General features: G+C 47.1%; 1 protein-coding gene across 2 annotated transcripts in view; it reads right to left on the bottom strand.

Annotated features, from left to right (window-relative positions):
- Nucleotides 1-27,431, bottom strand: part of LOC140192966 (CUB domain-containing protein 1-like) — a 206,270-nt gene that overhangs the window by 16,680 nt on the left and 162,159 nt on the right. For both annotated transcript variants that reach the window (XM_072250433.1, XM_072250434.1), the window contains exons 5-7: nt 24,529-24,747; nt 23,007-23,381; nt 16,667-17,026 (exon numbers count right to left, since the gene is read on the bottom strand). In XM_072250433.1, the coding sequence (XP_072106534.1) occupies nt 16,667-17,026; nt 23,007-23,381; nt 24,529-24,747 (954 nt within the window). The remainder of the gene's footprint in view (nt 1-16,666; nt 17,027-23,006; nt 23,382-24,528; nt 24,748-27,431) is intronic.

The raw sequence follows: 27,431 nt of genomic DNA, 5'->3' as shown, positions 1-27,431 counted from the left end.
ATATGCAAAATACAGAAGTGTCACATTGGTGTCAGAACTAGAACACACTTTGAGCGAAGCCTAAGAGAACAGTCGGTTAGTAAGAGATGAGGTGATCGTGCCATTAGTTCTTAAACTGAGCCTATAGCCCCCCCAGCTGTCCCTTGCTACCAAGCACTCCCACCACTGCCTTTATCTTTATCGCCCTGTTAGAAACTCCCACCACCCGCAGGTAGGTGGGAGAGGGGTGGTGCAATATCACCTACTCTGTGAACCACTTTTCACAAACTTGTCCAAATGTCTTTTAAAGGTTAACTTGTAGGGAGAGTCAGTGGTGAGGAAGGCAAATGCAATGTTAGCATTCATTTCAAGAGGTCTAGAATACAAGAGCAGGGATGTGATGCTGAGGCACTGGTGAGGCCTCACCTTGAGTATTGTGAACAGTTATGGGCTCCTCATCTAAGAAAAGATGTGCTGGCATTGGAGAGGGTCCAGAGGAGGTTCACAAGGATGATTCCGGGAATGAAAGGGTTATCATACGAGGAATGTTTGATAGTTTTGGGTCTGTACTTGCTGGAACTTAGTAGGATGAGAAGGGATCTCATTGAAACCTTTTGAATGTTGAAAGGCCTAGACAGAGTAGATGTGGAAAGGACATTTCTCATGGTAGGAGAATCTAGGACAAGAGGGCACAGCCTCAGGATAGAGGGGTGTCCATTTAAAACAGAAATGCAGAGAAATTCCTTTAGCCAGAGGGTGGTGAATTTGTGTAACTTGTTGCCACATGCAGCTGTGGAGGCCAGGTCACTGGGTGTATTTAAGGCACAGCTTGATAGGTTCTTGATTGGACACGGCATCAAAGGTTACGGGGAAAAGGTCAGGTAGTGGGGCTGAGGAGGAGAGAAAAGGATCAGCCATGGTTAAATGGTGGAGCAGACTCGATGGGCCAAATGGCCTAATGCTGCTCCTTTATCTTATAGTCTAAACATTGTAAATGTTTCCACCTCCACCTCGCCCTCTGACTGGCTGTTCCATATACCTCCCACAGATAAGTAGCCCCTCAGCCCCTTTTAAATATTTCCCCCTTCACTTTAAACCTATGCCCTCTATTATGTTACCCTGGGAAAAAGGACTTTGATCATTCACCTTATTTGTGCCCCTCATGATTTTATATACAAGATCAGCCCTCAACTTCCCACATTCCATGGAAAACCTTCCCAGCCTATCCCATCTCTCCTTATAACCAGGGACTTCCAGCCCCAGTGACATTTTGCTGCAGCACCTTCTCTGAATCCTCCCCCACACAGCTTACCACATCTAGAATGACTTAAAATACTCTGCTGTCTTCTGATAGCCAGAAGACAGTGAGTGGGAATAAAAGGGGCCTTTTCTAGTCGGCTGCCAGTGACTAGTGGTGTTCCTCAGGGGTCAGTATTGGGAGCGCTACTTTTCACATTGTTTGTCAGTGATTTGGATAATGGAATTGATGGCTTTGTGGAAAAGTTTGCAGATGATTTGAAGATGGGTGGAGGGGTGGTAGTGCTGAGGAAGAATACGACTGGAGCAAGACTTGGACAAAATGGAAGAATGGGCAAAAGAGGGGCTGAGGGAATACAGTGTTGGGAAATGTATGATAATGCACTATTTAACAATAGTTATCTAAATGGGGAGAAGGTTCAAACATCAGAGGTACAGAGGGTCTTAGGAGTCCTCATGCAAGGCTCCCAGAAGTTTAATTTACAGGTTGAATCTGTGGTAAAGAAGGCCAATGCAATGCTGACATTTATTTCAAGGGGAATAGAATATAAAAGCAAGGAGATAATGCCGGGGCTTCTTAGACACTAGTCAGGCTGCACTTAGAGTATTGTCAACAGTTTTGGGCCTCATATCTCAGAAAGGATGTGTTGTCATTGGAGAGAGTGTCCAGGGGAGGTCTATGAGGATGTTTCTGGGAATGAAGGGGTTAACACATGAGGAGCATTTGTCGTTGGAATTTAGACGAATATGTGGGGATCTCACTGATATCTACCAAGCATTGAAAGGACTAGATAGGGTGGACTTTCCTATGGTAGGGGTATCCAGATCTAGAGGGCACATTGAGGGGCGATCTTTTAGAACAGAGGTAGTCTGTGGGGGCCAAATCTCTAGGTATGTTTAAGGCTTCTTGATCGGTCATGGCATCAAGGGATATGGCAAGAAGGTAGGTGTATAGAGTTGAGTGGGATCCGGGATCAGCCATGATGAAATGACGGAGCAGACTCAATGGGCTGAATGGCCTAATTCTGCCCCTATGTCTTATGGTGTTATCCCAACTGATGTAGGCAAATGCAACAAATGTATTCTTCACTACACTGACTACCTTTCTCCCACTTGTGGGGAACTATGTATCTGTTCTCCTCAGTCTGACTGTTCTATAACATTCCCTCGCAGCCTCACCATTCACTGTCTATGTCCTGTCCTGGCTTAATTTCCCACATTGCATCACTTCATACTTGTCTAAGTTAAATTCCATTTGCCATTTGTTCCCCCATCTACCAGTTGATCTAGATCCTGTTGTAACCTTAGGCACCTTCTTCATTGTCCACTTCACCACCAATCCTGGTGTCCTCTACAAATTTACTGCTGCCTACACTTTCATAGAACATAGAAAATTACAGCATCGTACTGGCCCCTCAGCCCATGATTTGTTTCAACCTGTTAATCTGTTCTAAGATCAATCCAACCATTTTCTCCCACAGAGATCTCCACTAGTATTTTAATCCATGTACCTATCCGAGAGTTTCTTAAATGCCCCAATATTTAAACTATGGCAGGGGATGGGAACCAGTAAGATAGAGTTGAGCATGATCCTGCAGGTTTACAAGTAGATCATGGGTGTAACATGAATGTAAGGAAAGACAAGCCAGTGACTGACCGAGCAAAGGGTTGAATTGTATCACAGAGGCAAAATTCAAAAGGGTGAAGAAAGCAGAGCTGAAGGCGCTGTATTTAAATGTGCATAGCATTCAGAATAAGGTGGATAAACTTGTGGCGCAATTAGAGATTGACGTTGTGGGCATCACTGAGTCGTGGCTGAAAGAGGGTCATAGTGGGAGCTGAACATCAGAGTGTATACTTCGTATTGAAAGGACAACAGGAAAGCATAGGCGGTGGTGTGAGACAGGAATTATTGGTAAGAGGTGACATAGGGTCAGAGAATGTTGAATCTTTGTAGATGGAGTTAAGAAACTGCAAAGGTAAAAAAAAACATTATGGGGATCATATATAGACCTCCAAATAGTAGCCAAGATGTGAGGTTGAGGTTGCAAAGGGAGCTGGAAAAGGCTTGTAATAAGGGTACTGTTACAATTGTAATAAGGGACTTCAATATGCAAGGAGATTGGGAAAATCAGGTTGCTATCAGATCACAAGAGAGGGGATTTGTTGAATGCCTATGAGATGGCTTTTTAGAGCACTTGTACTTGAGCCTACTCAGGGAAAGACTATCTCAGATTGGGTGTTGTGTAATTACCCAGATCTTATTAGGGAGCTTAATATAAAGGAACCCTTAGGAAAAATTGATCATAATAGGATTGAATTCATACTGCAGTTTGAGAGGGAGAAGCATAAGTCACATGTATCAGTATCGCAATGGAATAAAGGGAATTAAAGAGGCATGAGGGAGGAGCTTACCCAGGTGAATTGAAGGAGGATACTGGCAGGGATGATTGAAGTTTCTGGGAATAGTTCACAAGGCGCAGGATAGATATGTCCCACAGAGAAAGAAGTTCTCAAATGGCAGGCGAGGCAACCATTGCTGACAAGGGAAGTTAAGGACTGCATAAAAGCCAAGGAAAGGGCATATAAGGGAGCAAAAGTGAGTGGGAAGTTGGATGATTGGGAAGCTTCAAAATCCAACAAAACACAACTAAAAAAGTTATAAGAAGGGAAATAATGGAATATGATGGCAAAAAGCCAATAATATAAAGCAGTATACTAAAAGCTTTTTCCAGTTATCTAAAGAGTAAAAGGCAGGTGAGAGTTGATATTGGATGACTGGAAAATGATGCTGGTGAGGTAGTAATGGGGGACAAAGATATGGCAGATGAACTTAATGGATACTTTGCATAACCTTCACTGTGGAAGACACCGGCAGTGTGGCAAACTGAAAGGTCTTAACCTGGACCAGATGGACTACACCCCAGAGTCCTGAGAGAGGTTGCTCAAGAGATAATGGATGCATTAGTCATTATCTTCAAGAATCACTTGATTCTGGCATGATCCCAGAGGAATGGAAGAATGCACTCCACTCTTTAAGAAGAGAGGAAGGCAAAATAAATTATAGGCCAGTTAGCCTAACCTCCGTGGCTGGCAAAGTGTTTGAGTCTATTATTAAACATAGAAACATAGATCCCAGAACAGATCCCTGCAGAACACCATGGGTCACCAGTCTCCAGGCAGAATACATTTCATCTACAATCACATTCTGCTTTCAATGGGCAAGCCAATTTTGATTCTACATAGCTAGGTCTCCCTGGATCCCATGCCTCCTTACTTTCTGAATGATCCTACCATGGGGAATCTTATCAAGTGCCTTATTAAAATCCAAATACACCACATCCACTGCTCTGCAGTACTGTGCAGGAGTCTTAGGCACATACGTATATATAGTGAGGGTGTCCAAGATGTTTGCACAGTACTGTAGTAATTGTATGAATTGCACTGTACTGCTGCCACAAAAACACATTTCATGACATATGTGAGTAAACCTAATTCTGATATGGATCTCTATTGTGGAATGAGATCAGATAGGGGGAAGGGAGAGGGGAATCATGGTTGAGAAGGGGAGGGAACGGAAGCATCAGAGAGACATTCTATAATGCCCCTCTGGTGTCCTGTCAATACACCAATTGTTTGAAATCAAATGACCCTGCCTAGTGATTCAAATCTTTGAGTGTATACATTTGCGCCAACGCCTGCCCCTGGTACCTCTTCTCTGCCACCTGTCCCACGCCCCTCCCATGATACGCCACTCTGGCCATTCCCAACATCCTTTGCTCCCTCCAGGTTTACAAGCTCCCTCTCTGCTCCAGGGAGTGTAGTACTGTGCAGAATTCCTGGGCACCCTAGTGTGCCTTAGACTCTTGCTCAGTGTGTACCTTTATCATTACTTCCTCAAAGAATCCAATGACACTCGTAAGGTATGACCTACCCCTCACAAAGTCATGCTGACTGTTCCTAACCTGACTACTTTATGCTTCTCCAAATGCTCAGAAATCCTGTCTTTTACTTGCCCACCACTGAAGTAAGACTCAATCGTCTATAATTCCCAAGGTTATCCCCTCTTCCCTTCCTGAATAACATTTGCCAACTTCTAATCACTTGTGGCCAGATAGGACACAAAGATCTTCAAAGGTGTCGCAATCTTTTCTCGCTTCCCATAATAACCTAGGATATATCCTACCTGGTCCAGGACTTATCCTAAGTTTATCAAAAATTCCATCACATCCTCTTACTTAACATTGACATGTTCTAGAATATCAGCCGGTAGTACCCTGTCCTCACAAACATCAAGGTCCCTCTGATCAATGAATACTGAAGCAAGTGTTCATTAGGGACCTCCCCCTACCTCCTCTGACTCCAGACACATGCTTCCTCTTCTACCCCTGACCGATCCTCCCCTCATTCTAGTTATCCTCCAGTTCTTCACGGAAGTGTAGAACGCCTTGGGGTTTTCCTTAACCCTACTCATCAAGGCCTTCTCCTGTCTCCTTCCAGTTTTCCTGTGTCTGTTCTTAAGCCCCTTCCTGGCTACCTTGTAACTCTCTAAAGCTCTGTCTATTCCTTGCTTGCTGCACATTAAGTTTCTATGTTCCTCTTGACTAGATATTCCAAATCTCTTTTCAACCATGGTTCCTTCACACTACCATCCTTTCCCTGCCTCAGTGGGACAAATCTAACCAGAACCGCATGCAAGTACTTGCTAAACAGCCTCTGTGTTTCCAATGTGCATTTCCCTGAGTACATCTGTTCCCTATTTCTGCTTGATAGCATCATAATTCCATCTCCCCAAATTCAACAGTTTCTCATACCAACTGCTCCTATCCATCTTCAAGGCTATATTAAAGGTCAGGGAGTTGTGATTACTGTCTCAAAAGCTCACCCACTGAGAGATCCAATACCTGACCAGGTTCATTTCTTAGAAGCAGATCCAGTATGGCCTTTCCTCTAGCTTGCCTGTCTACATATCGCGACAGGAATAGTTCCTGGACACACCTAACGAATTCTGTCCCACCTGAACCTTTTGCACTAAGGGAGTGCAAATCAGTATTCAGGAAGTTGAAATCATCCAACTACAACCGTGTTATTTTTGCAACTTTCCAAAATTTACCTCCAGATCTGTTCTTTGATGTCTCTATTGCTATTGGGGGGTGGTGAGGAGAGTATAGATTACTTTCAATATAGTGATTGCTCCTTTCCTGTTTTTTGACTTCCACTCAGTCGATAATTCCTCCACAATGTTCTCACTTTCTTCAGGATGTCCTCCCTTTCATTCAAATCCTTAATGTAGATGACTAACTACATTGCACTCAGCTCAGATTCCTGTGACACGCCGCTGGCTATGGGCCTCCAATTTCAGAAACAACCCTTACTACCATCCTCTGGTTCCTTTTGCCAAGCCAATGTACAAAACAGAAGACAGAAATGGCTGTTCTTTGGCCTTGCCAGACTGCTTTCCAATTTAATGAAACTGTGACTGATCTGAACTTGGCCTCATCTCCAATTTCTCTTCTGTTCCCAATTACATCGCCGCCCTACCCACTAACCGTGAATCTGTCTGACCTGTCCCTGAGTGCATTTACTGATCCATCATGAATGGAGCGTGAGGTAGAGAATTCTCCAAAGCAAGGAGATGCTTCCTTATTTCCCTTTTCAATGACAGACTTATTCTGAGTAGCTCTAGGTTGCAAACTAGATTGTCCCACAGGAGATCCTCCTTTTGACCTGCACTGTCAGATATCAGTGCTTTGAGGTGTTTGGGAGAAATAGAGATTTTGAGGGCTGGACTGAATGCCCTACTGCAGTAGAAGGGGACAGAGATTTTCAGGGCTGGACTGAATGCCCTACTGCAGTAGAAGGGGATAGAGATTTTGGGGGCTGGACTGAATGCCCTACTGCAGTAGAAGGGGACAGACATTTTGAGGGCTGGACTGAATGCCCTACTGCAGTAGAAGGGGACAGAGATTTTGAGGGCTGGACTGAATGCCCTACTGCAGTAGAAGGGGACAGACATTTTGAGGGCTGGACTGAATGCCCTACTGCAGTAGAAGGGGACAGAGATTTTGGGGGCTGGACTGAATGCCCTACTGCAGTAGAAGGGTACAGAGATTTTGGGGGCTGGACTGAATGCCCTACTGCAGTAGAAGGGGATAGAGATTTTGAGGGCTGGACTGAATGCCCTACTGCAGTAGAAGGGGACAGAGATTTTGAGGGCTGGACTGAATGCCCTACTGCAGTAGAAGGGGACAGAGATTTTCAGGGCTGGACTGAATGCCCTACTGCAGTAGAAGGGGATAGAGATTTTGGGGGCTGGACTGAATGCCCTACTGCAGTGGAAGGGGACAGAGATTTTCAGGGCTGGACTGAATGCCCTACTGCAGTAGAAGGGGATAGAGATTTTCAGGGCTGGACTGAATGCCCTACTGCAGTAGAAGGGGATAGAGATTTTGAGGGCTGGACTGAATGCCCTACTGCAGTAGAAGGGGACAGAGATTTTGGGGGCTGGACTGAATGCCCTACTGCAGTAGAAGGGGATAGAGATTTTGAGGGCTGGACTGAATGCCCTACTGCAGTAGAAGGGGACAGAGATTTTGGGGGCTGGACTGAATACCCTACTGCAGTAGAAGGGGACAGAGATTTTGGGGGCTGGACTAAATGCCCTACTGCAGTAGAAGGGGATAGAGATTTTGAGGGCTGGACTGAATGCCCTACTGCAGTAGAAGGGGATAGAGATTTTGGGGGCTGGACTGAATGCCCTACTGCAGTAGAAGGGGACAGAGATTTTGAGGGCTGGACTGAATGCCCTACTGCAGTAGAAGGGGACAGAGATTTTCAGGGCTGGACTGAATGCCCTACTGCAGTAGAAGGGGACAGAGATTTTGGGGGCTGGACTGAATGCCCTACTGCAGTAGAAGGGGACAGACATTTTGAGGGCTGGACTGAATGCCCTACTGCAGTAGAAGGGGACAGAGATTTTGGGGGCTGGACTGAATGCCCTACTGCAGTAGAAGGGTACAGAGATTTTGGGGGCTGGACTGAATGCCCTACTGCAGTAGAAGGGGATAGAGATTTTGAGGGCTGGACTGAATGCCCTACTGCAGTAGAAGGGGACAGAGATTTTGAGGGCTGGACTGAATGCCCTACTGCAGTAGAAGGGGACAGAGATTTTCAGGGCTGGACTGAATGCCCTACTGCAGTAGAAGGGGATAGAGATTTTGGGGGCTGGACTGAATGCCCTACTGCAGTGGAAGGGGACAGAGATTTTCAGGGCTGGACTGAATGCCCTACTGCAGTAGAAGGGGATAGAGATTTTCAGGGCTGGACTGAATGCCCTACTGCAGTAGAAGGGGATAGAGATTTTGAGGGCTGGACTGAATGCCCTACTGCAGTAGAAGGGGACAGAGATTTTGGGGGCTGGACTGAATGCCCTACTGCAGTAGAAGGGGATAGAGATTTTGAGGGCTGGACTGAATGCCCTACTGCAGTAGAAGGGGACAGAGATTTTGGGGGCTGGACTGAATGCCCTACTGCAGTAGAAGGGGACAGAGATTTTGGGGGCTGGACTAAATGCCCTACTGCAGTAGAAGGGGATAGAGATTTTGAGGGCTGGACTGAATGCCCTACTGCAGTAGAAGGGGATAGAGATTTTGGGGGCTGGACTGAATGCCCTACTGCAGTAGAAGGGGACAGAGATTTTGAGGGCTGGACTGAATGCCCTACTGCAGTAGAAGGGGACAGAGATTTTCAGGGCTGGACTGAATACCCTACTGCAGTAGAAGGGGATAGAGATTTTCAGGGCTGGACTGAAGGCCCTACTGCAGTAGAAGGGGACAGAGATTTTGAGGGCTGGACTGAATGCCCTACTGCAGTAGAAGGGGATAGAGATTTTCAGGGCTGGACTGAATGCCCTACTGCAGTAGAAGGGGATAGAGATTTTGAGGGCTGGACTGAATGCCCTACTGCAGTAGAAGGGGACAGAGATTTTGGGGGCTGGACTGAATGCCCTACTGCAGTAGAAGGGGATAGAGATTTTGAGGGCTGGACTGAATGACCAACTGCAGTAGAAGGGGACAGAGATTTTGAGGGCTGGACTGAATGCCCTACTGCAGTAGAAGGGGACAGAGATTTTCAGGGCTGGACTGAATGCCCTACTGCAGTAGAAGGGGATAGAGATTTTGAGGGCTGGACTGAATGCCCTACTGCAGTAGAAGGGGACAGACATTTTGGGGGCTGGACTGAATGCCCTACTGCAGTAGAAGGGGACAGAGATTTTGAGGGCTGGACTGAATACCCTACTGCAGTAGAAGGGGACAGAGATTTTGGGGGCTGGACTGAATGCCCTACTGCAATAGAAGGGGATAGAGATTTTGGGGGCTGGACTGAATGCCCTACTGCAGTAGAAGGGGACAGAGATTTTGAGGCCTGGACTGAATGCCCTACTGCAGTAGAAGGGGACAGAGATTTTGGGGGCTGGACTGAATGCCCTACTGCAGTAGAAGGGGATAGAGATTTTGGGGGCTGGACTGAATGCCCTACTGCAGTAGAAGGGGACAGAGATTTTGGGGGCTGGACTGAATGCCCTACCGCAGTAGAAGGGGACAGAGATTTTGGGGGCTGGACTGAATGCCCTACTGCAGTAGAAGGGGACAGAGATTTTGGGGGCTGGACTGAATGCCCTACTGCAGTAGAAGGGGACAGAGATTTTGGGGGCTGGACTGAATGCCCTACTGCAGTAGAAGGGGACAGAGATTTTGGGGGCTGGACTGAATGCCCTACTGCAGTAGAAGGGGACAGAGATTTTCAGGGCTGGACTGAATGCCCTACTGCACTAGAAGGGGATAGAGATTTTGAGGGCTGGACTGAATGCCCTACTGCAGTAGAAGGGGATAGAGATTTTCAGGGCTGGACTGAATGCCCTACTGCAGTAGAAGGAGACAGAGATTTTCAGGGCTGGACTGAATGCCCTACTGCAGTAGAAGGGGACAGAGATTTTGAGGGCTGGACTGAATGCCCTACTGCAGTAGAAGGGGATAGAGATTTTGGGGGCTGGACTGAATGCCCTACTGCAGTAGAAGGGGACAGAGATTTTGGGGGCTGGACTGAATGCCCTACTGCAGTAGAAGGGGATAGAGATTTTGAGGGCTGGACTGAATGCCCTACTGCAGTAGAAGGGGATAGAGATTTTGGGGGCTGGACTGAATACCCTACTGCAGTAGAAGGGGATAGAGATTTTCAGGGCTGGACTGAATGCCCTACTGCAGTAGAAGGGGATAGAGATTTTCAGGGCTGCACTGAATGCCCTACTGCAGTAGAAGGGGACAGAGATTTTGAGGGCTGGACTGAATGCCCTACTGCAGTAGAAGGGGATAGAGATTTTGAGGGCTGGACTGAATGCCCTACTGCAGTAGAAGGGGACAGAGATTTTGGGGGCTGGACTGAATGCCCTACTGCAGTAGAAGGGGACAGAGATTTTGGGGGCTGGACTGAATGCCCTACTGCAGTAGAAGGGGACAGAGATTTTGGGAGCTGGACTGAATACCCTACTGCAGTAGAAGGGGATAGAGATTTTGAGGGCCTGACTGAATGCCCTACTGCAGTAGAAGGGGACAGAGATTTTGGGAGCTGGACTGAATGCCCTACTGCAGTAGAAGGGGATAGAGATTTTGAGGGCTGGACTGAATGCCCTACTGCAGCAGAAGGGGACAGAGATTTTGAGGGCTGGACTGAATGCCCTACTGCAGTAGAAGGGGATAGAGATTTTGAGGGCTGGACTGAATGCCCTACTGCAGTAGAAGGGGACAGAGATTTTGAGGGCTGGACTGAATGCCCTACTGCAGTAGAAGGGGATAGAGATTTTGGGGGCTGGACTGAATGCCCTACTGCAGTAGAAGGGGACAGAGATTTTGGGGGCTGGACTGAATGCCCTACTGCAGTAGAAGGGGACAGAGATTTTGGGGGCTGGACTGAATGCCCTACTGCAGTAGAAGGGGACAGAGATTTTCAGGGCTGGACTGAGTGCCCTACTGCAGTAGAAGGGGACAGAGATTTTCAGGGCTGGACTGAATGCCCTACTGCAGTAGAAGGGGACAGAGATTTTGGGGGCTGGACTGAATGCCCTACAGCAGTAGAAGGGGACAGAGATTTTGGGGGCTGGACTGAATGCCCTACTGCAGTAGAAGGGGATAGACATTTTGGGGGCTGGACTGAATGCCCTACTGCAGTAGAAGGGGATAGAGATTTTGAGGGCTGGACTGAATGCCCTACTGCAGTAGAAGGGGACAGAGATTTTGGGGGCTGGACTGAATGCCCTACTGCAGTAGAAGGGGATAGAGATTTTGAGGGCTGGACTGAATGCCCTACTGCAGTAGAAGGGGACAGAGATTTTCAGGGCTGGACTGAATGCCCTACTGCAGTAGAAGGGGATAGAGATTTTGGGGGCTGGACTGAATGCCCTACTGCAGTAGAAGGGGACAGAGATTTTCAGGGCTGGACTGAATGCCCTACTGCAGTAGAAGGGGACAGAGATTTTCAGGGCTGGACTGAATGCCCTACTGCAGTAGAAGGGGACAGAGATTTTGAGGGCTGGACTGAATGCCCTACTGCAATAGAAGGGGATAGAGATTTTGGGGGCTGGACTGAATGCCCTACTGCAGTAGAAGGGGACAGAGATTTTCAGGGCTGGACTGAATGCCCTACTGCAGTAGAAGGGGATAGAGATTTTGGGGGCTGGACTGAATGCCCTACTGCAGTAGAAGGGGACAGAGATTTTCAGTGCTGGACTGAATGCCCTACTGCAGTAGAAGGGGACAGAGATTTTCAGGGCTGGACTGAATGCCCTACTGCAGTAGAAGGGGACAGAGATTTTGGGGGCTGGACTGAATGCCCTACTGCAGTAGAAGGGGACAGAGATTTTGAGGGCCGGACTGAATGCCCTACTGCAGTAGAAGGGGACAGAGATTTTGAGGGCTGGACTGAATGCCCTACTGCAGTAGAAGGGGACAGAGATTTTGGGGGCTGGACTGAATGCCCTACTGCAGTAGAAGGGGATAGAGATTTTGGGGGCTGGACTGAATGCCCTACTGCAGTAGAAGGGGACAGAGATTTTGGGGGCTGGACTGAATGCCCTACTGCAGTAGAAGGGGATAGAGATTTTGAGGGCTGGACTGAATGCCCTACTGCAGTAGAAGGGGATAGAGATTTTGGGGGCTGGACTGAATACCCTACTGCAGTAGAAGGGGATAGAGATTTTGGGGGCTGGACTGAATGCCCTACTGCAGTAGAAGGGGATAGAGATTTTGGGGGCTGGACTGAATACCCGACTGCAGTAGAAGGGGACAGAGATTTTGAGGGCTGGACTGAATGCCCTACTGCAGAAGAAGGGGACAGAGATTTTGAAGGCTGGACTGAATGCCCTACTGCAGTAGAAGGGGACAGAGATTTTCAGGGCTGGACTGAATGCCCTACTGCAGTAGAAGGGGACAGAGATTTTGGGGGCTGGACTGAATGCCCTACTGCAGTAGAAGGGGACAGAGATTTTGGGGGCTGGACTGAATGACCGACTGCAGTAGAAGGGGACAGAGATTTTGAGGGCTGGACTGAATGCCCTACTGCAGTAGAAGGGGACAGAGATTTTGAGGGCTGGACTGAATGCCCTACTGCAGTAGAAGGGGATAGAGATTTTGGGGGCTGGACTGAATACCCTACTGCAGTAGAAGGGGTCAGAGATTTTGAGGGCTGGACTGAATGCCCTACTGCAGAAGAAGGGGACAGAGATTTTGAGGGCTGGACTGAATGCCCTACTGCAGTAGAAGGGGACAGAGATTTTCAGGGCTGGACTGAATGCCCTACTGCAGTAGAAGGGGACAGAGATTTTCAGGGCTGGACTGAATGCCCTACTGCAGTAGAAGGGGACAGAGATTTTCAGGGCTGGACTGAATGCCCTACTGCAGTAGAAGGGGACAGAGATTTTCAGGGCTGGACTGAATGCCCTACTGCAGTAGAAGGGGACAGAGATTTTGGGGGCTGGACTGAATGCCCTACTGCAGTAGAAGGGGACAGAGATTTTCAGGGCTGGACTGAATGCCCTACTGCAGTAGAAGGGGACAGAGATTTTGGGGGCTGGACTGAATGCCCTACTGCAGTAGAAGGGGACAGAGATTTTGAGGGCTGGACTGAATGCCCTACTGCAGTAGAAGGGGACAGAGATTTTGAGGGCTGGACTGAATGCCCTACTGCAGTAGAAGGGGACAGAGATTTTGGGGGCTGGACTGAATGCCCTACTGCAGTAGAAGGGGATAGAGATTTTGGAGGCTGGACTGAATGCCCTACTGCAGTAGAAGGGGACAGAGATTTTGGGGGCTGGACTGAATGCCCTACTGCAGTAGAAGGGGACAGAGATTTTGGGGGCTGGACTGAATGCCCTACTGCAGTAGAAGGGGACAGAGATTTTGGGGGCTGGACTGAATGACCGACTGCAGTAGAAGGGGACAGAGATTTTGAGGGCTGGACTGAATGCCCTACTGCAGTAGAAGGGGACAGAGATTTTGAGGGCTGGACTGAATGCCCTACTGCAGTAGAAGGGGATAGAGATTTTGGGGGCTGGACTGAATACCCTACTGCAGTAGAAGGGGACAGAGATTTTGAGGGCTGGACTGAATGCCCTACTGCAGAAGAAGGGGACAGAGATTTTGAGGGCTGGACTGAATGCCCTACTGCAGTAGAAGGGGACAGAGATTTTCAGGGCTGGACTGAATGCCCTACTGCAGTAGAAGGGGACAGAGATTTTCAGTGCTGGACTGAATGCCCTACTGCAGTAGAAGGGGATAGAGATTTTCAGGGCTGGACTGAATGCCCTACTGCAGTAGAAGGGGACAGAGATTTTGGAGGCTGGACTGAATGCCCTACTGCAGTAGAAGGGGACAGAGATTTTGGGGGCTGGACTGAATGACCGACTGCAGTAGAAGGGGACAGAGATTTTGAGGGCTGGACTGAATGCCCTACTGCAGTAGAAGGGGATAGAGATTTTGGGGGCTGGACTGAATACCCTACTGCAGTAGAAGGGGACAGAGATTTTGAGGGCTGGACTGAATGCCCTACTGCAGAAGAAGGGGACAGAGATTTTGAGGGCTGGACTGAATGCCCTACTGCAGTAGAAGGGGACAGAGATTTTCAGGGCTGGACTGAATGCCCTACTGCAGTAGAAGGGGACAGAGATTTTGGGGGCTGGACTGAATGCCCTACTGCAGTAGAAGGGGACAGAGATTTTGGGGGCTGGACTGAATGCCCTACTGCAGTAGAAGGGGACAGAGATTTTGAGGGCTGGACTGAATGACCGACTGCAGTAGAAGGGGATAGAGATTTTGGGGGCTGGACTGAATGCCCTACTGCAGTAGAAGGGGATAGAGATTTTGGGGGCTGGACTGAATGCCCTACTGCAGTAGAAGGGGATAGAGATTTTGGGGGCTGGACTGAATGCCCTACTGCAGTAGAAGGGGATAGAGATTTTGGGGGCTGGACTGAATGCCCTACTGCAGTAGAAGGGGATAGAGATTTTGGGGGCTGGACTGAATGCCCTACTGCAGTAGAAGGGGATAGAGATTTTGGGGGCTGGACTGAATGCCCTACTGCAGTAGAAGGGGACAGAGATTTTGGGGGCTGGACTGAATGCCCTACTGCAGTAGAAGGGGACAGAGATTTTGGGGGCTGGACTGAATGCCCTACTGCAGTAGAAGGGGACAGAGATTTTGGGGGCTGGACTGAATGCCCTACTGCAGTAGAAGGGGATAGAGATTTTGGGGGCTGGACTGAATGCCCTACTGCAGTAGAAGGGGACAGAGATTTTCAGGGCTGGACTGAATGCCCTACTGCAGTAGAAGGGGACAGAGATTTTGGGGGCTGGACTGAATGCCCTACTGCAGTAGAAGGGGATAGAGATTTTGGGGGCTGGACTGAATGCCCTACTGCAGTAGAAGGGGACAGAGATTTTGAGGGCTGGACTGAATGCCCTACTGCAGTAGAAGGGGATAGAGATTTTGGGGGCTGGACTGAATGCCCTACTGCAGTAGAAGGGGATAGAGATTTTGGGGGCTGGACTGAATGCCCTACTGCAGTAGAAGGGGACAGAGATTTTGGGGGCTGGACTGAATGCCCTACTGCAGTAGAAGGGGACAGAGATTTTGGGGGCTGGACTGAATGCCCTACTGCAGTAGAAGGGGATAGAGATTTTGGGGGCTGGACTGAATGCCCTACTGCAGTAGAAGGGGACAGAGATTTTGGGGGCTGGACTGAATGCCCTACCGCAGTAGAAGGGGACAGAGATTTTGGGGGCTGGACTGAATGCCCTACTGCAGTAGAAGGGGACAGAGATTTTGGGGGCTGGACTGAATGCCCTACTGCAGTAGAAGGGGACAGAGATTTTGGGGGCTGGACTGAATGCCCTACTGCAGTAGAAGGGGACAGAGATTTTGGGGGCTGGACTGAATGCCCTACTGCAGTAGAAGGGGACAGAGATTTTCAGGGCTGGACTGAATGCCCTACTGCAGTTGCCCTACTGCAGTAGAAGGGGACAGAGATTTTGAGGGCTGGACTGAATGCCCTACTGCAGTAGAAGGGGACAGAGATTTTGAGGGCTGGACTGAATGCCCTACTGCAGTAGAAGGGGACAGAGATTTTGGGAGCTGGACTGAATGCCCTACTGCAGTAGAAGGGGATAGAGATTTTGAGGGCTGGACTGAATGCCCTACTGCAGTAGAAGGGGACAGAGATTTTGAGGGCTGGACTGAGTGCCGTACTGCAGTAGAAGGGGATAGAGATTTTCAGGGCTGGACTGAATGCCCTACTGCAGTAGAAGGGGACAGAGATTTTCAGGGCTGGACTGAATGCCCTACTGCAGTAGAAGGGGATAGAGATTTTGAGGGCTGGACTGAATGCCCTACTGCAGTAGAAGGGGACAGAGATTTTGAGGGCTGGACTGAATGCCCTACTGCAGTAGAAGGGGACAGAGATTTTGAGGGCTGGACTGAATGCCCTACTGCAGTAGAAGGGGATAGAGATTTTGGGGGCTGGACTGAATGCCCTACTGCAGTAGAAGGGGACAGAGATTTTCAGGGCTAGACTGAATGCCCTACTGCAGTAGAAGGGGACAGAGATTTTCAGGGCTGGACTGAATACCCTACTGCAGTAGAAGGGGACAGAGATTTTGGGGGCTGGACTGAATGCCCTACTGCAGTAGAAGGGGATAGAGATTTTGGGGGCTGGACTGAATGCCCTACTGCAGTAGAAGGGGCTGGAAGGATATCTGCTGCTCATGACTAGCCCGACCACAGACCGAAATCCAAGAATGTGCTATTTCATACATTCAGAAGATATCACACTTATTCTGATACGGGGAGGTGGACTTTTGATTGATATTAGAAGACCAGATGCCTACCTTCATACTCCTTTACCAGCATGTGGAACATGAGGTTCAGTCGTCCACTTGAAGGCTCGCAGTTGGACACATTGAGCCAGAATCTGTGGGCCAGAGTGATGGGCGAATCAGGCAGAGCATCTGTTTCCCGGTAACTGATCAAGCTGGAGTCCTCCTGTTGCTCGTCCACACTGATAATTACATGTCCGTGCTCACAGTGAGGCATTGACTGATTCAGGAAGCTCAGTTCAGCCACGTGGTCTTCCTGAATGGAAATATCCCATGATGCTGTGAACTTATTTGGCATTCCTAATTCCCAGTTGGGTGTTAGGAGATTGACAGAAGAACCAGCTTCTGGGGTGACTTTCATTATATAGTCATCTGTGGATGAAGGAAGGGACAATGAGTTGTGTATACATTGAGAGTTACATTACAGTGAAACCGAGAAGCAGATTGGAATACATTAGCAGTGTTGCATTGCGCTCAGTTGTGTGCTTTATAGCCTGGAGTACGTGGTCATTCAGAAATAGGCATAGCTACATCTGTAGGAGGTGCTTTGGCTTGGCCAGTTTGAATGCAACATTTCGGAGCTGAGGGTCTGGTACAGATACCACACTGAACCTTCCATGAAGTTGGTCACCCTTAAGGCTATGGAAAGGCATTCCTAGAAGGAATGGATAACCATGAGGCAATGAGAGGGAGGAAAAGGAACCTCAGAGTGAATCTCACTCCAGGACTGGGTGGAAAATTGTGAATTTTAAGGTGAGAGGTAAGAAGACAGGAGAGGATCTGAGGAAGAAAGTCCTTAACCCATAGGGTGCTGGAATGTGAAAACCATCGCCTGAGAGGGTGGTGGAGGCAGGCACTCTCACAGCATCTAACATTATCTACATCAGTTCTTAAATTACCATGGCACTGGAGGCGACAGGATAAGTGCTGGGGAATGGAATTAACATAGATGGGTATGTGATAGTTGGCATGGACATGCTGGGGCTGTTTGTCAGATTCAATGACTCCTGCTTTTTGCCTCCCTCTTTTGTTTCCAAGCTATTAATACCCCAAATCTCTCATCAGGTGTACAGCTGTAGGGATGCTACTGCATGAAGGACATCAGATTTCCAGATCACTGTGACTCCTCGGGCAGAAGGACCTGTACAAGATGGATGTATCACGGCTGACCCAGAACGGAATCAGCATCCTTATTTTCATGCTGTTGGGGAATCTTTAAACTAATTTTATAATGTGATGAGGGATGTTAACAGCCAAATGTAGAAGGAGGAGTAGGAGATGGAGGGGGAAAATGACCTGAAGTTAAGAGAAATCAATGTTCATGCCATCAGGTTAGCGACTACCCTGATGGAATATGAGGTGTTGATCATCGAACCTGAGAGTGGTTTTTCCATGGACCATGGACCAACATGTCAGAATGGAAATGGGGATTGGAATTAAAATGGTTGGTCAATGGGAAATACTGCTTTTTGTGGATGGAGCGGAAGTGTTCAATAAAATAGTCCCCCATTCTACACCGGGTCTTACCAAAGAAGAGGAGGTCACATTGGGAGCACCAGATACAGTAGTAGAACCCAACAGATTTGCTGGTGAAATACTGCCTCACCTGGAAGGACTGCTTCAGGCACTGAATGGAGGTGAACTGGCACTTCTATTGCTTGCAGGGAGCGAGGTATAGGTGATGAGCAGCAATTGGATAAATGAATCGTGAAAGGACTAATCAATGTGGAAAGTGGAGACTGGGGCGGTGGGGGGGGGAAGTAAAGATGTGGTTGGTGATGGGATACTGCTGAAGATGGCTGCAGCTCATGGGGCAGTAGGTGACGACAAGAAAACTATCCCTGTTAAGGTAGTAGGAAGATGGGGTTAGATGGGATGTCTGAAAATGGAGGAGATGGGGGTGAGGGCAGCATCGACGGTGGAGGAAGAGAAACAATGCTTTGAAGGAGGAGGACTTGACTGATGTCCTGGACAGGAAAGCCACCTCCTGGGAACAGATGCAGCAGAGCTGAAGGAACTAAGAAAAAAGGATGACATTTTTTACAGGAGACAGGGTGGGAACAGGTCTCGTCAAGATAGCTGTGGGAATTCGTAAGTTTATAAAAGATATTAGCGGACAGTTTGTCCCCAAAGATGCTGTCAGAAAGATTGAGAAAGGGGAGAGAGGTGCCAGAATGGACCAAGTAAATTTAAGGGCAGGGTGGAAGTTGGAGGCAAGGTTGATGAGATTGATGAGCTCAGCATGGCTGCATGAAAACAGCACCAATGCAGTCATCAATGTAGCGCAGTAAGAGTTGGGGAGCATTACCAGTGAAAGTTGGGAACATGTAGCCAATAAAGAGGTAAGCATAGCTGGGGCTCATGTGGGTTTTGGAGAACACAGGAGGAGCTGACAGAGATATTCTTGAGTGTGAGGACTTGTTCCACCAGATGGAAAAGGGTGGTGAGTAGGGAACATGGTTGGGTTTGTCGTCAGAAAGAAGCGGAGATCTTTCAGACCTTCTTGATGGGGATAGAAGTGTATAGGGACTGGACATCCATGCTAAAAGTAAGGTTCATCATGGCCAGGGAACTGAAAGTCATTGAGGACATGCAGAGCATGTGAGGTGTTGCAGATGTAGGGTGGGAAGGGAATAAACCAACACAGGACAGAATTGAGCTGAGGTTTGTAGACACTGGTCAGTGGAGCAGAAGCTGGCGAAAACATTGGGCTTACCCAGACAGTCAGGTTTTGATGATCTTGGTAGGTGGTTAAAAACAACCAGTGTGGAGTAAGGGAACTATGAGGCTGATGACAGTGGATGGGAGATCACCAGAGTTGATGATGGATATGGCACAGGAGACAATAGCTTATCTGCAAGCAGAAAAGTGCTACACCTCTTCCCTCACCTCCATTAACCCATAAGACATAAAAGCAATATTAGGTCATTTGGCCCATCGAGTCTGCTCCGCCATTCAATCGAGGCTGATCCTTCCCCCCCCCCCCCAGCCCCACTATCTAACCTTCTCCTCGTAAGCTTTGAAGCCGTATCCAATCAAGAATCTATCAATCTCTGCTTTAAAAACACCCAACCACCTGTTCTCCACAGCTGCCTGTGGTAAGAAATCCCACAAGTTCACCCACACTCTGGCTATAGAAATTTCTCCGCATCTCTGTTTTAAATGGACACTCCTCTATCCTGAAGCTGTGCCCTCTTGTCCTAGACTCCCCCACCTTGGGAAATGCCCTTTGCACATCTACTCTGTCTAGGCCTTTCAACATATGAAAGGTTCAATGAGATTCCCCCCTCATCCTTCTCAATTCCGGTGAGTACAGTCCCAGAGCCATTCCTCGTATGACAACTCATTTGGACCCCAAACAGTCGTTCCAGGTGAGTCACTGCGAATCTGTTGGGGTCATATACTGTATCCAGTGCGCTGTTGCGGCCCCCTTTACATGGATAGATTTCCTGGTGGCCAACCATTTTAATCCCATCCCTATTCTCATTCCTGCATCTGTTGACAACTCTCATGTTGGAGGAGAAACCTCACATTCTGTCTTGGCATGAACATCCGTTACTCTAACTTCTGGTAATTTTTCCCCCTAACCCTTTCCTCCTTCCATTCCAAAACTGGTTCCCCTTTGAACTCTTCTCTTCTCCTCACCTGCCTGTCACCTCCTTCCCGGTGCCCTTCCTCCTTGCCTTTCTCCCATGATCTACTCTCCGCTCTATCAGATTCCTACCACTTCAGCAATTTACCTTTCCGCCTGTCACCTCCCAGCTTCTCACTTCAACCCCACAATCTATCCATTTGGCTTCACCTACACCTTCTTATCCTGGCTTTCCACTTCCTTCTCGGTCCTGATGTTTATTCATTTCCATAGAAGCCGCCTGACCTGCAGAGTTCTGGCAGCATTTTGTATTTGTGCTTCAAAGATTAGTTAGGAGAGTGTAAATATCACATGGAGATAGGAAAGACCAACTTTCATATAGTTTCAAAATAATGAAGAATAGAAGGGAGCAGGTTGCTATGGTGACCAAGTTATATTCTCCGTACTGGAGGCACAAGAAGTGGGCAAGGTTTAAATAGGAACTTATATTTTTCAGAAAGGAGAAGTAAGCTGCTGTGAGATTTCAAAAGGGGACAACGAGGTGATGTTCTAGAGTCTTTAAAGGGAGGAGCTATTAAGCAGGTCAAAATTAATGTAACTTTGGATAGTGAGGAAGCTGTCAAAGGATTCAGACCAGCTGGAAATGTAGGAGGAGAAAGAGCAGATGAGTTTAATCTTAGATAAATGTGAGATGTTGGCACTTTGGGGGGCAAATAAAGTCATAGACCTGTACAACATAAGAAAAGACTCTTTGTTCCATACGTGCCCATGCTGACAAAGACGTTTATTCAGTTTAATGTTAGTGCTTCAAACGTACTGCCAATTGGGTGATCGATCAGATATGATAGTCATGTTTCAGAGGTTTTTATACAGGCACCTAACATGCAAGGAATAGGGGAGGAGCTGTGGACTTTGTATGAATGTTGTTGGCATTGTTTATTTGCATTGTGGTCAGCACAGGCCAAGGGGTCTGTTTCTGTGCTGTACTGTACTATATTTTATATCCATGTCTGTATAACGGAGGCTACGGCCCCAGAGCCCAGTGAGATATATCCAGACTGCGTGAAGATGCAAGGGAGGGAAAATGACACAGCTGAGTGAAATTTTCCGATAGTTATTGGCAACTAATTACTGATGTACTGCATGGAACACGTGGTGACTTGGTCACCTGGAGTCAGAACAGGCCTGAGCATAGAAGCAGAGGGCAGTTGCTAATGGGACTTATTCTGGCTGGAGGTCTGTGACTAGTAGTGTGCTGCAGGGATATGCATATAAAATGCCTTGGATGAAATCTGGATGGATGGCTAACTAAATTCCCAGATGATACAAAGATTGGTGGTGTTGTAGAGAGTGTAAAGATTCCAAAAATACAGCATGATCTAAATCAGTTTCAGATATGGTGGACAAATGGCAGTTTAATCCGGGTAAGGGTGGATGTTGCACTTGTAGAGATCAAGTGTAAAGGGGAATGTATATAGATAATGATAGAATCCTTAACAGTGTTGACCTACTGATGGATCTTGGGGTCCAAGTCCATAGCTCCTGAACTTGGCTACAACAAATTGACAGGGTGGTCAAGAAGTCATTTAACATTTTTGCTTTTATTAGTTGAGGAACTGGGTCCAAGACTAAGGAGATTATGTTGCAACTTTGTAAAATTTTAGTTAGGCTGCATCTGCAGCATTGCATTCAGTTTCTGGTCACCCTATTACAGGAAGGATGTAGAGGCTTAAGTAATGGGTACAGAAGAGGTTATCTGGATACTGGGTGGAAAAGAGGGGATGTGGCAGAAGGAGACGTACCCCACAAGCAATTTATATTCAGCACGCTGCCACACACAGTCATAAAATAATGTCCAGGCTCACTGTTTTGTGGCTTGACTAAAGGGTAAATGTTGCGGTAGGGTAATAGGGAGAACTTTTCCTATCCCCTTCAGTATTTCAGTTGAATGAGCAAGCACCACTTCGGTTCAATGCCTCAACCAACAATGTAGCAATCCTTTCAAGTCACACAACATGGAAACAGACACTTTGGCCCAAACAGTTCCAAGCAGATTCAAGATGTCCAAATCCTAAACTAACCCCACTGGCTGTGTTTGATCAATACTCCGCTAAGTCCTTCCTGTCCAGGTGTCTTTTAAATGTTGTTCATAACACTGTTATCAGTTAATTTGGAAGAATGAAGGCGATCTAGATTTGGGGAAGTACGACTCCAGGTTTGATTGGGACCATTCCTACACCTGGAACATAGTATGCAAGTATTAAGTCCCAGTGACAGATGGCTGAGACTCGGACGCCAACCAAGAACATTCAAAGGAGTCACAGGATAATGGCATGTGAATTAAATAGAAATTTCCACAAGTTAACCAGAAGTTGCTGGGTAAGGATAGAAGCCCATGGTGTTATACATCACTATGTGCTAACTGAGAGTGCTTGGTGTTACCACAGCACAATCCGGACATAGTTATATCACAGAATGCAGATACAGCCGCTAGCTGACCCAATGTACAATGGCAGGCATACAGGACGATATCCTTAATTTGGCACTGAACAAGTGATACAATGTGCATTAATTGACATCTATTGTTTAAAGAATAATTACTACTGAACAACATCTTTGACCCACACTGAATTCCTTGAAGCTGTAGTTTAGTCTCTATTTTTTTACTGTTAATCAAAAGTCAACCATCCTTCTAGCACAAGCTTAGCGTACTACCTGTGACACGTGGAACGAAGGACAAGCACAAGCTTAGCGTACTACCTGTGACACGTGGAACGAAGGACAGGCTGATGTCTAGGTCACTGGAGTTCCACCCATCCGATGTCAGAAGTTCCAATGACACACTGTCAGTGGTCTGGATTAGTTCCATTGCTCCGCCAGGACAGAAGAGACCCACTGTGGACCTGGCCCCATTCTCACAGAATGTACTCATGTTGTAAGTCAAGTTGCCATCGCAGCTTCGGCCTGGAAGAAGTTGTTGGAGCTTTAGCCGTTTGGCAGCTAACTCGATCGTCATCTCAGGTGGAGCTTCAAGGACCCACTTGAATGTTTGTTGAGGTACTGGCAAGGAGGTAAGCTCAGCCGGCAGGATGAGATCGACATTCTTCACCGAGCACTTCTCCTGGTCTTTACAGGCTTCACATGAGAAAACAAGGACAGACAGAGAGTCATGTTAACTGGGACGGGACGTTTGGAAGGAACTGGTACAATTTCTCCCCATCAATGTTACAGGGAGTGATCGGATGAGAAAGAACCCTGGCACCAAACGCAGCATTCTCCACTGTCATTCTCACCCAGCCACAGGCCTCGGGATGGACCAGGCACCTATGTCTATCCAAAAATGAGCATTCATTAGTGCAATAGCAGTAACCACCTCTTCAAACACAGCACGTTCATCCTAAGACCCAGAAGCCTCCAGCAACGTCAACTGTGGCACTTCACAAGAATGACCTCAGTGATGGTCTTGTGGTCATAGGACGGTTGTACAAATTTGCCTGGTTCATTGATGTATTTAGGACAGGAACCTGCTGCCCAGACCTGGTAAGTAACTGATTCCTGACCACAAGAATATTAGAGACCCTTGGTTGCCCTCTGATATGATTGAAGAGGTTGTCTATCAGTTGGGGATGGGTACGAAGTGCTGGCCTAGTCAACATGTCCTCAGTTGTGAGTGATGATACTAACTCCAGAGTGTACAGAGCCTAGCAACAGGCAGTTGTCTAAACTCTGCTGTCAGGGCATTACTGAGCACCGACAAGTGGAGGGAATAGGAAACTGAGAATTTACTGTGTGATATGACACATTGCTGGTCCCTGGAGGCCACTACCTGAAAACGCACTCCAAGCAAATTAACTGAAGTGTACTTCATAAGGGATGGTAATTCAGCGCTTCATGGAAAGAATGGGGATTTATGATTAATCAGTCAGCTCCTTCAAAAAACTGGAACAGTTACCTCTCTGCTCTACAGATATAGGAAGGGTGTTGTTGGCATCTGTATAAGACTCTGTGAAACTCATCTATCCTGTTGGCAGGTCTGCCCTCACAGATGCTGCCTGACCAGCTGAGCTTTTCCAGGCTTTGTTTCAGATTTCCAGCATCTGCAGATTTTTGGCTTGCATTTTTACCTCTGCTGTACAACAGGGAGCTAGTTAAGGAGATCCACCCTGGCATTTCACTAAAGCTGCAATCATGACATAATGATAAAGCAAAGGGAAATTGGCAACAGTACTTCAAACTACTCAGCATGCTCTAAATCAACAGTGGTAGGAGGGAGTGTACTTACATATATTCCTGGTAGCTTCCACAGTAATGTCCTTTGCTCTGTTGCACTGGAAGTGGAAGGAGACATTGAGATGGTCACCAGGATTCAGTCGCAGCTCAGAGGCACAGTCAGATGCAACAGGAAACTTGCAGACGCAGAGCAAGCCATTGCTGTCCTCCAACAGCTGTTTAAATTTCACCGAAACACCATCTTCCTTCCTCAATTTAATTTCAAACTTCTCTGTAGATTTAAAAACAAAATCTGGATGTGTCGGAAGGAGTGCCAGAATCAATTAGCAAACGGACTTGTACTTTGGCAGGACTTTACACAACCTGTGACCTGCCAAGAGCTTTCCAATCATTCCAATGTGTTCCACAGAGGCTGGTGTTGGGTCCACCTCTTTTCACGTTGTATGTTAATAACACAGATGATGGGATTAATGGCTTTGTGGCCAAGTTTGTGGATGATACAAAGGTAGGTGGAAGGGCAAGTAGTGTTGAGAAAGCAGAGAGTATGCAGAAGGACTTGAATATTACTCATTTCCTGGAATAATTTACATATTACTATTTAACTATTTATGGTTTTATTACTATTTAATTATTTATGGTGCAACTGTAACGAAAACCAATTTCCCCCGGGATCAATTAAGTATGACTAATAAATTAGGAGAATGGACAAAGAAATGACAGATGGAACACAGTGCAGAGAGGTGTATGGCCATACACTTTGGAGGAGGAATAAAGGCAAACACTATTTTCTAAATGGGGAGTGAATTCAGAAATCAGAGCTGCAAAAGGACTTGGGAGTCCTAATGTTGGTTAATTTGCTGGTGGCGTTGGTAGTAAGGTGTTAGGATTGATTTTGAGAGGACTAGAATATCCCATGCTGAGGCTTTATGAGATATTGATCAGACTGCATTTGGAGCATTGCAAGCAGTTTCAGGCCCGTATCTATGAAAGGATGCGCTGGCATTGAAGAGAGTTCAGAAGAGGTTTATGAGGATGATCCCAGGAATGAAAGGGTTAATATATGAGGAGCACTTGATGACTCTGGGCTTATACTCACAGGGGTTTAAACGAATGGGAGGATGGGATCTCAGTGAATCCTACTGAATATTGGAAGTTTTAGACAGAGTGGAGAGGATGTTTTCAATAGTGTGAGAGTCTAGAACCACAGGGCACACCCTCAAAATAGAAAGACACCCCTTTAGAACAGAGATGAAGAGGAATTTCTTTAGCTAGAGGGTGGTGAATCTGTGGAATTCTTTGCCACAGGCAGGAGAACAGGGTTGAGTAGGAAAATAAATCAGCCATGTTTGAATGGTGGAGCAGACTTGATGGCTGAATAGCCTAATTCTGCTCCTACGTTTTATGGTATTATGTTTTTATGGTATATCTGAAGTCACTAGTGAAGTGCATTTAAGAAACCACAAACAACAGTAGAACAGATTGGGAGTTTCCCAGCTCAGTTACATTGAGAACACATTGATTTGTGCTGTGTTGCCTGCTCTGAGAAGCTCCAGCCTCCAGATAGTCAGTTCTTCACATGCCCCAGGCACTCAACTACAACAAAGTTGTCTGTTTTCTGTCACACCCAAGAACTTGTTGGATGAAGCCTAGCTGCAGTTTTCCCTGCATTTTAGAAGCATCCACAGTTTGAAGGAAACTTCATTAGCTATAAAGTGTTTTGAGATGTTCTGAAAGAAGCTGAGGGCAAGGGGGTGTGGAACAGGAATAAAAATTACAAGACATTCTGCAGGTGCTGGAAACCTTCAGCACCCACTCAAAGTGCTGAGGGAACTCAGCAGGTCAGGCAGCATCCATGGAGGATTTACACTGAGATCTTTTTTCTTTTTGATTTCTTTCTTTCTGTCCTCTGTTTTACTGAGTGTTGAAGACAGCAAATAGAAGGAGGGAGGGATCCTCTGTAGTCCTTGTGGTAAAGGAAGCTCTAGGAATTAAATGCGTAATGATGAAATAACAGTGATGCATTTCCCAGTTAGGGATGCTGTGAATAGGTGGGAAAGCTGAAGGTGATGATACTCCTACGTACCTCCTGCCATTGACACAGGTGACAGAGATAAGGCACTGCATTTGTGACAACTTAAACCATCGGACAGGTCAACATGCCGGAGGATTGAGAAGCAGTTAGAATGAGCTGCTTTAATGAAGTGAAGGAGTGTATTCAGTAAATTCTTTCACTCTACCAATGCCAATGTATTATTTGTCTTAAAGGCTCATAATTAGTCTTGAAGACTTCCTGTCCGGTGGGTTCTTCCTGGAGGTTTGAACAAAGTCCATTGCAAAGCTCCTGGCATCCAGCATTATCACTGGCACTTGTCCAAATCTACACTGTAGGTGCAGTCATCGGTGACTAAAGTAGGTGAGGCATTTCTTTAGAAAAGGAAGAAAGATAATCTATTGTTCTGATGGGAAGAGGTGATCTGATAAATTGTGGAAATAGCGGAGATGCAATAGCAGAGCATTCTTGTGAGCTTGTGATCACAGTGATCCCGTTTCAGATCTCTAGCATGATAATGTGCATCAGGAGCACTGGCTCATCCAACTCTAAACATGGCCCACTATTCAGTGAGATCCCCCGTGAGCGGCTTCTCCACCCTAAAACACCTTACCTACCGACAATATGATTCTGCTTCTAATACTCAAACACTTATTCCCCTGAGTGAGAAAAACTTCTCCTCATCGTTGTCCAGTTAGTTCTATACCTCTAGCTCTGAGTTCTCCCATGAGAGAAAAAACTCCACAACCCACCCCATCCCCACTGTTCCTCCTCAGAGCCTATGAGCTCTTTCTCATCCTTCCAAACTCCATCAGGTGATGGTACAAGCCCAGTGCATCTATTCTGCTTTCAGTCTCACAAACCCTCTCTGAACTGCTCTAACACATTCACATATTCCCCACCGA

The sequence above is a fragment of the Mobula birostris genome, unplaced genomic scaffold (genome assembly GCF_030028105.1).
Source record: "Mobula birostris isolate sMobBir1 unplaced genomic scaffold, sMobBir1.hap1 scaffold_321, whole genome shotgun sequence".
NCBI lineage: Eukaryota > Metazoa > Chordata > Chondrichthyes > Myliobatiformes > Myliobatidae > Mobula > Mobula birostris.
Note: the sequence above shows the minus strand (reverse complement) of the source record. Positions and strands in the feature narration are given on the sequence as shown.